Consider the following 10,832-nt stretch of genomic DNA (forward strand, 5'->3'; position numbering starts at 1 on the left):
ACATTTTCAAAATAAAAAATGAAGAAATAATGAGTCATTTGAAACATAGCATATTTATATTTCATTTAGATATATAATCAATCATTATGGAAATACTTATTTGATAACCATTTCACAAAAAAAAAAAAGGGTTAATACCTTGAAAAACCCCAAACTGGTACACATGTGACAAATTTACCAAAAACTATTATTTTTGACCACCAAAAACCCCAAACTGTTATACCTTTGACAAATTTACCTAAACAAGTACACTTGTGATAAATTTACCCTTTGTTAGTTTTAGTTAAATTTTCTTGTTAAATTATAAAGTTAAATATCACGTGACAATTGACCGATATATCAATTTGGGATTTTACACTCTGTTTGTCACAGTTTATAATTTTTAAGATTTTTTTGTGGTATTAATCTAATTTTTCGGAGGGTTATATTAGTCACAAATTTATCAGTTTTGAGTTTTTTGTGGTCGAATAAATTAGTTTGGGGTAAATTTGTCATAAATGTACAAGTTTAGGGTTTTTTATAGTTAGTCGGGGTAAATTTGTCACAGGTGTACCAGTTTGGGGTTTTTCATGGTCAAAAAAATAGTTTGGAATAAATTTATCACAAATGTATCAGTTTGGGGTTTTTTAAGGTATTAACCCAAAAAAAAATGAAAACAAATTAATTTTAAAAAAGGACATTTAATAATAAGAAAATCCACGTACTTTGAAATAGAAATAAAATTGCAGTTGTAAAGCTAATAGTAATCAAAATCTTCTTTCATTTGGTGCTTTCTAAGCGGGCTTTTGTTTGTTCAGCTTGGACGAATGATTAATTTGGTGCTTTCTACGGTCAATGGAAAAACAACCCTAAATAGCATAAAAACAATCCTAACTTACTTCTTTTATAAAAACATGTTGAACAATATCTGCCCATGCAAAACACGTACCAGGTAATGTTGAGCAATATCCTTATTGACTAAAATACACTTTATCAAATATTAAATCGCGTTATCTACTTTGATCAGAATAAAGTAAAATAGAGATATAATGACTTGGACCCCAATTCATTCGGTAAATTTAAATATTGCTGAAAATATGAAAAGGTGTAACACACAAATTGCCTAATGTAGGAATTCTCCTGCGCTTAGAGACTTAACCACTTTGGCCCCCACGCATCTAAAGCTTATGATGAAATGATAATCGACAGATACGACAAATTAACAATCTGTACATTATCAACATTATTTTAAACAATGATACTTCTAATGCATATTAACAGAGTTCTACATCATACCGTAGGAAATGATAGAGATGATGCGGGAAGACTGCTAACTAACCTATATTGACAATCCCAGGCTGAACAGCAATATTACAGTATTGAGATGTAAAACATTACAAGCATTTGCATTGTTGCATCTCTAGAATGAACAACACCACAGGAAAGTTTCCAATCATGGGAAGAAAGACAATATAGTAATTAGTTTTTATGATGATCATCTCTACATCGATTAAAGACTCACGATTTGTCTTGAGAACCTTTACAGAAACTTTGTGCAGGATCAAATACGCCGAAGAGAAGCCAACCTCTTCTCCAGATCCTCCACATCTGGAGATTCAGAACTGCATTGCAGGAAAACAAAATTAGTCAGAGAAATTAAGTGTAACAGTGGAATGTTGATAGTACTTTTCTTTGGTAAATCAGGCACGTCATTTTATACTAATCAGTGTATTAAATTGATTAGTACCAATTAGGATAACTGATTAGGAAAAATCAGAAACTGTCATTCTTTTTATTATATTTAAGTGTTCTTGTTTGGCTTGTGCTGGCATTGGCGCATACCAAGCATTTAAAAAAGAACAAGGAGAAATTATGAAGAAATCATTGTATCTTCAAATTTGAGAACCCATTAGTTCCATAAGGGAGGAAAGATTAAGAAAAAGCAAAAAAAAAAAAAAAAAAAAATTACACCATCTAATGCAAAGTTTCAGCTTGTTAGTACTTTTGTCTTCATAATAAACAGTTTTGGGGAAATATATACTAACCTAGTCACAACAGTCTCCACTTTCTTTGATGAGATGCGGCCCTTAGGAGCTGAAGACAGCTGTTAGGAACAAAAAAGAGGGAAGAACGTGAGTTCCTCTCAATAACAAAACAATGATATAGGAGCTTAGGTTTGTGGACATTGTCTAGAAGACCAACCTGTGAAGCGATATCAACACCAATTTCATCAAGTACCTACAGGTAAACAGGTGAAATTAGTGAGACAACCAATAGGCTTTGAGAGGAGTGATAGCAAAAGGAAAATAAATTACCTGATTAGTCAGCTCCTCCGTTTCCTCTTCAGCCTCATCCTTGTCTAAGGTCTCATCTATAGACTCTGACATCATCTCAATCTATTGGGAAAAGATGAGAATGAACAAATCATTGTGAAAATATACAGACACAAACTAAGATGTTTAAGGAAAGAAATCCAAAAATCATCATTCGAAAAGCCTACATATTACTCATTCAAAATCCACGCTGGGAGTCAATGCCACTATTACTCCAAAAATGACACAAGTGCACAAATCCGTGCCAAATTCCTTAAAATTACTCTGCTGTACCTCATTTGATTGCCAGTAAATTATGTACAGTTCAGGAGAGAGGACATCCTCAAGTTAAAGGAAACAAGAATAATAGGCAAAGAACCAAAAGCATTACCGTCATATCCAGTTGTGCTGACTGTTTCTGAAATTCTTTGATCACTTTGGCTTGTTTTGCAGGAACCATTTGCTGGAAGGTACAAGTAGGAGATTTAGATACCGGCTCAAACAAGTAGGTGTGTGCTTTTGTGTTTTGAGGAAACAAAGACTAAATGATAATGGAAAACAAAAAAACAAAAAAAAACTGTACTAACTCTGAAAATCTCATCTTGCATATAGAGAAGGCCAAGAAATCAAAATCTCTGAACTGATGCATCATTTCTTTTTAGGGACGAAATTTCAAAAGTCAAGAATTCTCTGATGATCAACCACCGCTTATCACTAGGTCAAAATTCCACATGTTTTTCATTGAAGAAAGGCTAGTATATATGGCCCACACATCTTCTAGTTGGACATTCTAGTAGCATTATAATAACACTTACTGGACAGCTAATATTCATACCTTGTTCATTGCGACCATTGCTTTTGTTGCGCCTTTCATTCCATTAGATATAGATGTGCTGGCATGTAATGCCTAAATGACGTGAAAGTAAGAGAGACTTAAAATGTTAAAATGAAAATTCTCATCACCAGTTGTAATATATGTAAGAGATAGACAAGAGTTATTACCTGAGTATGAGTTGCCACCCCTCTAATTTGAGCACGACTTCCTTGCAGGTTAGTTATCTGTTGTCGTAGACGCACAAGTTGACGAGCTAAAATTCTAGTTGCTGCCTGGTTCCATGAAGATGATTGTTCACCAAAAAAGACAAATAAAATTATAAATAAGATGACCATGCTGTTAGATAATAACTTTATGCAACAAAAGATTAGCTCATGGGCAGTTCTGTGGACTCAAGGAACCTAGCTTGCAAATCAACAAGGAGAACTTGGCAGCAGTCCTCACTAATCTGTACAATTCAGGAAGTTTCCAGCAATACAGAGAGCAATGCTTCTTATATATATTAAACGCACTATACAGATTATAGATTTAAATAAACAAATGTGCCCAATGGGGAGGGAGAGAACAGCCAGTTATCTAGTTTATTAGCTTTTACACCTTTAATACATGAACCAGTTTCTGTCAGAAGTAAAATATCTAGACTCTGGGCATCTTGCAATTATGTGACCTTAATTTGACAGAGGTTCTCACACCATCTCTGCATTACTGAAGCCACAATGCATTGTTATCATAAAAGAAAGTCATACATACAGCTCAATTTGAGCAGACACACAGATAGGCAGACAGAGCATGCAAGCTCAGAGAGAGAGAGATTATCATAATTGTTAGAACTTTCTCATCTGCAGAAAGGAAAAAGTAGTGCACATGTTCAATGATATACCTTGCAGACCAACCATTTAGAGAAGTGGGCATACACATTCGCAATTAAATATATACCATAGAATCAGATAAACAAAATTGATGCATGTTGGAATTAAATATTCTGAATTTACCACATATTACTGTTGCTCAATAATCTCTCTATCCAAACCCATAGCTAAGATTTATATTTTAATTGATGGCTGAAATAAAAGAGGAACGTTGTAAAGAAGGAAAGGTGAAAATGCTTTGCATTTCACATAAGCTATGGCCAACACAGCTTGAATAAGTATTGCGTACACTTATCCCTCAATGGTCATACAAATTAATCAATGATTTGTTTCATTGTAATCTATGGCCATAAAGAATATTCCAGTTGACCATTGTAGAAAAAATCGATTGCTAATTAATTAATAATCTCATCAACCATAAAACTCTCCTAATTATACAAGAAAACTGATATAAATATTCGACATTTTCCTTTTCCCTCTCTTCATATTGAATTGCCAAATGCTGAAAGAAATGTTTGTCATAGACATTATCAACGTGAACTTGCAAAAATTTTAAGTAAGGAACCAAAGTAAATTGAAAATTTGCAAACACACCTGATGCTTGATCTTGCGCTTTTAGGAGCTTTCAAATCATTTAATTTACTTGTAAGTGTGTTCATTTTAATTCTTTTAGAACTTCACCGGTTTGGAGCACAAGTTGAGAGACATAATTCAGTCTAAATGAAAAACTTCCCATTTTAAGCATGTTTGTCAACAAATGTTTGTTTTGAGATAGTTCAAATGTTTAACATTAATTAAAAATCAAATTTGGAACACTGCAAAAATATGATAAGGCAAAAGGTCGAAGTAAAAGTGTTCAATGAAGATGTATATCAATATCACAAAGTCCTACAGTGAATGTGGTGCAAATGAATCTCTGGAATAACAATATTTCAAGTACATCAAAAAGTCCAAGGGTAATTTATTCCCTTGGAAAAATGAAGTGATTCAATTTGTGCAATGAGAGATCCGGACTGATTAAAGCAGAAACCAGCACTATGTGTACCAAGTTACAGTTTCATTATATTCGAAATTCCAGCATAAGTAAATACAGAAACTATCCTCTGAAGTAAAGAGAAAAAGGTACTCCATGCAAGCAGTTTGATCATTCGAAATCGCAGGAATGTAAAACCAGAAACTACCCTCACGTAAATAGTGGAAAGTACTCCATGCAAGCAGTTTGACCACTCAAAGTATGAACATCAAACACCAGTCCCTCTTGTGGAGTGCAGTCGGTGTATTGTGAATCACACTTCCCGCATATAATTTCGGAGCTAAGTAGTCATGATACTTACAGCCTCGATGATATTAGTAAAGAAGTACAAATTGATTTTTCTAACTCAATAATCAGAAGATCCAGCTTACTGTCCTTAGTATATCTTCTATTGCATTAATAGGCATAAATGCTGTAATATAACCACGTTTACATAGTCGATTTTCAGCTCATAATCCATCATAACAAGTTCACTTAAGTCAAAATAATTGAATTAAGAAATAACGATAAATGAGCTGATAGTTAAATTAGCAAATGTCTGGTATTTTGATAGGAAAAAAACTTGCCTCGTTGCCAGTCTTGGCTGTTTTTTTAATCTCTGCCACCAACTTTTTCTCCTGAAAGCTCATTAGCAGATACAAGATTTAGCAAGAGAATACACACGGCAAATTCATAATTGGCAAGTAGCAGGAATATACCTCCAATTGAAGAGATGCTATCTCTCGTTCAATACCTGATAAATAAAAAGAGATGGTTAACGATATGTACTGAAGAACATGAGTGAGAAGAGGGGTGCAGTTATTGTGCAAAATTTCCAGGCAAAAGTGGAACTATCAAATGTATTGATCTAATATTCTTACTCTGTCTACCTGCAAAACTCCTTGTGACTGAGACAACTGAGGTTTCACAAGAACATGCTTGCTCTATTTTATCAATTTAGAAGAATATGGGGAGCAAAAGATGCCTGTACATCAACTATTGCCCGTAATAAAACTTAATCTGTGAGAAATCAACTGGTATCTAATAGGCCTCAAAGGCAAGTCCATGCACCAATCACAACTAAATAGTTGTCCGTTCCTTTTATTTTCCTTTTTTTTTTCCAGATAACTCACAATACCATTATTTCACCACACGAAAAAGAAGAAATAATTTTTACAGCCTTAGTGAAGTTCGTAAGCACTTTCAATAGTAAAGACCTGCTTTCAGCCAATTACAAGTTTTGGATTTCAAGTCTCAATTTGTCCATTCCTGTATTCACTTGTAGGTTGAATATTCATAGGCCAAGTTTCTAAAAAAAAGTTCAGGCTTGACCGGAAAAGCCATGAATGGGCCCAGATCAAATCAAGTTGGTTCAGTCTTGGCCGGAACAGCAAAGACCCCCCCTTTTTTCTTGCAATTTTCCATAATAAACAGCAGTGGACCAATTACACTAGTACTTCTAGCATATACGACGTATCTTGTATCGACCTACTATATTCCCATGTGCAACACCTGGTGCACGAGAAACTACAGAGAAAAAGCAGAAATACCTCGCGTGGCAACTGCCATTTCTCTCTTGCTGGTCCTGAGGGCCTCTGTTAAAGAACGCAAAGACAAAGAAGCGGAAGTCACCATAGCATTGAACATTCAGACGAAAAATGAGAGCAGAGAGGCCAAAAAAACACACAAGCTTCAAGCTAAGGGAGATAACCCGGGAGTCTAAAATACTCAAAGTTCCTAGCAGAGAAATTACTAATTACACGTAGCCCAGATGAAAAATCAACAAATGCACTTGAAAAAAGTTGACAAAAAACAGACATTTGAAGAATAATTTCTCGAACAAGAAATCAGGGACAGTTCCGAATGTGCCATTTTGAGGAACTGAGCCATCGGCCAAAACCCTTAACCCTAATAGAAGAATAATCCTAGCCCAAAGCAGAGGGAAAGAAAAGGGGGAAAATTCAAAATGCTACCTTTGGGGGACGTTTTCTTTTTGAAGATGTTGACGATTTTCGACATTTTTTCCTCCCGATCACTTCAGGGAACACACAGGCGCGAAAAGAGAAGACACGGCTCGTTGCCCCCCTCGAATGTTGTCTCTGCTTCCTCTGCCGGCGCGATTTTGCGATGCCTAGCGGGTGAGAAATGACGGCGGTGTCGTGCTTGTCGTGGGTCTCTAGCTTACTGATGCAATAATGGAGAAGGCAAGCAAAGCAAGCGGTAGCCGCAGAGACACAGAGAGAGAGAGAGAGAGAGAGGAGGGGACTTTTTTTACTCGGAGAGCGTGCTGCTGCCTGAACGAGCGTCCAACGGCAAACACCCTAACTAGCCGTTGCTCGTGTCCCCCAATCTTATATTTCTTTCCCCTTAAAATACTTCTGGCCACGCATCCAATTTGACTCGTTGTTTCTCTTTTATGCCCAAAAACAAAAATAAAAAAAGAAACACTATTTTCAGGCACTTGTTAGACATATCTTACCAAGAATAATTCAATTATTAGAAGACGGCTATCGATATTTTGATTTTCCTATTGTTTAAGTGATTAATTGAAGAAACATTACCTAATGTTATGCATTAATTGTTATAGTGAGATGGGTAACCAATTAATGAAAAAATCGAAATATGGATTGCTTAGTCAATGTTCCAGAATGCTAGTTGACCGGATTCACTTAGTTTTTTATTATTTATAAATCAGCGTTTATAGTTTTTATGAAATACATAACCTAAAAATTATTTTAATTCTAAACACAAATCATCCATAAAGCAATTCATTGAAATGTGCGAGTAATAAGAATAGCAAAACCCTTTACATTGTGTTTAGTAGTCCAGATATATATAATTTGTTCTATTTTTTTTTTATCAATCATACTCTATGCCTACTCTAGGCTTACTCTCAGAGAAGGTCTCCACCCCATCCCTCCCTGGGAAAGTGGGGATTTGAACCCCTCACATTCCCCTTCCATGTTGGAAGGGTGGCCACTGAGCGAATCCCAGTGGTTATATAATTTGTTTTATTATATGGTGTTTGGGACGTCCTCCGGGTTGGTTAGATGAAGTTATTTCGGGATAAAATGAATGATAAGAAATTCAAGATAAAAAGCAAGATAGGCGACTTGGATAAAAAAAGATAAGGAAGAACTCACGAGAGCGAGAACAACGAGATATTGCTTGCTGCTTGTGAAGATATTACAATACCTTCGACGCTTGATAGGGGCGTAGTCCTCTCGGTGGTTGCTTGAGATTCTTCCGCCCTCTTTTTCTGTTGCGGACTCAGATCGATGAATTTTAGTTGGACTTCCTAAGCGATGCCACCTCAACTTTCTTTACCTACCACCGCCACTAAACAATCGCAACGACAGCCATGCAAACGCAATGCTGGTCGTCTTCAATCGCGGCCATTGTGGCTAAAGCGATCGCCGCAATCCCTAAACCTAGGTTTTTCCTTTCGGTGCTTTAATTAGATTAACTTTCTAATAATCAAAATTTAATTTAATTTCTATATTTGTTTATGCTCTTATGTTAAAGTGTACCCTACACTTGGTAAAAGTAGATATGTCTCTCACAATCCAAGAGATTTTTTCATCCCCTCATCCTCTAAAATTCAAATCCTTACTCCAACGGGTAAATCGTAATCCTATGTACGAACCTATTTTTCCCAAAAATTGTAATGTTATTGAAAAATACATTAAAGTAGTTTTTTAAAGAAAAATATATATTGAAAAATTTCAATTTGTGGCTAAAATTTTCAAAATGAGTTGAAAATAGTAATTGCCATTTGGGGCGGAAATTACTTTCTTCTGCTAGCAGATTTTATGTCATCACTATTCATGAACTTGGATCTTGGTTCGGCCCCAACCATTTCCTAAAAACAAGGAGTAACATGTCGTCTTTGTTCCTATATTTGAATTATCAGGGACAGTCCTTATGCTTGTAAAACTGAATGAATTGTTCGACCAAAAAAAAAAAAAAAACAACTGAATTAATTGAAGGAACTCTTTCTTTTCCCCTGAATTTCTAAGTCAAACTCATGAAGTTTAAAAATCAGGTCGTGTGCATTTTGCTGCTGGTCTTAACAACTAACCATTGGGCCTTTCGTGACGGGCCTAAATTTGTGAGCATGAACAAAGCCATACATTTAACGCCTACTTTCTATCCGGGATTTTGATTCATTCTGCCTTTCTTGGTAAAATGTTCAATTCTAAGAACACATGAATTTAGGATACATGCTTTCAAGTAGTGGGACAAAGAAAACTTCCTCCAACCATGCGTTCAAGTAGTGGGTTATAAGCATGGATGTCACACTCCAGACCTCGAGCGCGCGGCATCTCTTGATCTCTTTGGTCATTCGATTGCAACATCTTAAAACGCATCGCCGACTTATTCATTTTATCTTTTAATTATATGCAAGCGAAAGCAGAATAAACATCTCACAACCATTAACAAACAATAGGGATAGTATAAGACATACAATCAAAACATACTTTTATATATATATTTATCTACCATCAAACATAATATTTCCTTACATTAAAAACTTAGCCATTTATAAGTCCACATAGCGGATTCCTTCATACTTGTCCAAAAATCGAGGTTGGGATTCACCTAACATCTCTATTCTACAAGGGTGACCTCACAAATTGTTATCCCCTATGCATCTAGTACACGTCCATCTCAAAGTACTTGGACTTAGGCTTAGATAGCCATGATTAGGGCTTGAAAAGGTTTAAACAACGAGGTATGAGATAAACTTAGTGAGTAAACTCCCTAAACCTCATGTAGGAGGGTTCTTTGCCTCAGAGGTGCTCTAAACATGCAATTTATCTATCGATGGCAAATCGATAGCAAAGCATTCACTTTGCATTATTTATTAACAGGAATTATGCCACTCAACATGCAACATTCTATCATGTGTGTCTAATTATAGTATAAACAATCACTACGTGAATGCACCATTCTATTAAGCATACGACATTCACAATTTAATAATCCAGGCATGAAAAACGATAATTCCATGTACCATGTAGCAACCTAAATCTCCCGTGCCCTAATCAAAGGCATACAAATCCACAACCTTATCCGCGCCTTTCTAGCTCAATCATCGACCTATAGGACTTCCTCATGCTTCTCAATTCCTAAACAAGGTCAATAAAAACATGCATGTGCCACATAAGTCACTAAAATGACATTTAATTCATACACTTTTCTCATGTACTCATTTATAGCCATGCCACACGTGCGGATTATAGCATTCATGCACTTTACACACGTTGATGTCTTGAAAGTATCATGGCATCTCATACTACCATGCTATCCTCGAGACCTATCACAAGCATACAAATCCATATACTTCTAAATTTCATAGGCAAGATTAATCGAGCATGCACGTGCCATATAAGTCAGTAATATGTTATTTTATTCACGCACATGTTTCATGCAACTCATATATTTTCATGCTACACTTGTGCCAAGCGGAGTGTGTCTCATGATCTATTGAAATTATATCAATAAAACATGCTCAGCACAAAACAAGAGTCCATGGTTTGACACGATACGTTAAGCACCGACCTAAGTCTAATCTGAATAAAAAACAATACACCTCAAAATTGCACCAAGACCAAGAAAGGACCAATCCGTCATGACAAGATCATTGGCCTAATACCAAACTTAGCTCGGGAACAATATATCTCATTGTCGGACCGAGACCAAGAAACGACCGACCTGTCATGACATGATCACTGATTTAGTATCGAACTTGATTCGGGAATGATACACCTCAGTATCGCTGATCCAAGAGAGAGACTTGACTTGGCGTCTTCCATGCACGT

General features: G+C 35.9%; 1 protein-coding gene across 1 annotated transcript; it reads right to left on the reverse strand.

Moving 5' to 3' along the window:
• Positions 1-1,189: 1,189 nt before the first annotated feature.
• On the reverse strand, positions 1,190-7,340 carry LOC104441242 (vacuolar protein sorting-associated protein 2 homolog 2). The gene is made up of 11 exons (XM_010054282.3): positions 6,981-7,340; positions 6,558-6,602; positions 5,727-5,761; positions 5,595-5,645; positions 3,294-3,398; positions 3,127-3,198; positions 2,683-2,754; positions 2,295-2,375; positions 2,182-2,217; positions 2,025-2,083; positions 1,190-1,601 (listed from the first exon to the last, which is right to left on the reverse strand). Exons 1-11 carry the CDS (start codon positions 7,024-7,026, stop codon positions 1,541-1,543), a joined length of 663 nt encoding a protein of 220 aa, XP_010052584.1. The 5' UTR covers positions 7,027-7,340; the 3' UTR covers positions 1,190-1,540.
• Between the last annotated feature and the right edge of the window lie 3,492 nt (positions 7,341-10,832).

This window comes from Eucalyptus grandis, chromosome 4 (genome assembly GCF_016545825.1).
Source record: "Eucalyptus grandis isolate ANBG69807.140 chromosome 4, ASM1654582v1, whole genome shotgun sequence".
Taxonomy (NCBI): Eukaryota; Viridiplantae; Streptophyta; class Magnoliopsida; order Myrtales; family Myrtaceae; genus Eucalyptus; species Eucalyptus grandis.

Excerpts from the sequence above, each read along its gene's own strand:
- LOC104441242 (XM_010054282.3), bottom strand. The coding sequence starts at position 7,026 with ATGTCGAAAATCGTCAACATCTTCAAAAAGAAAACGTCCCCCAAAG. Across the intron at positions 3,399-5,594 it reads CAGCCAAGACTGGCAACGAG|GCAGCAACTAGAATTTTAGC; the intron begins GCAAGTTTTTTT and ends TCATGGAACCAG. Across the intron at positions 3,199-3,293 it reads GGGTGGCAACTCATACTCAG|GCATTACATGCCAGCACATC; the intron begins GTAATAACTCTT and ends CACGTCATTTAG.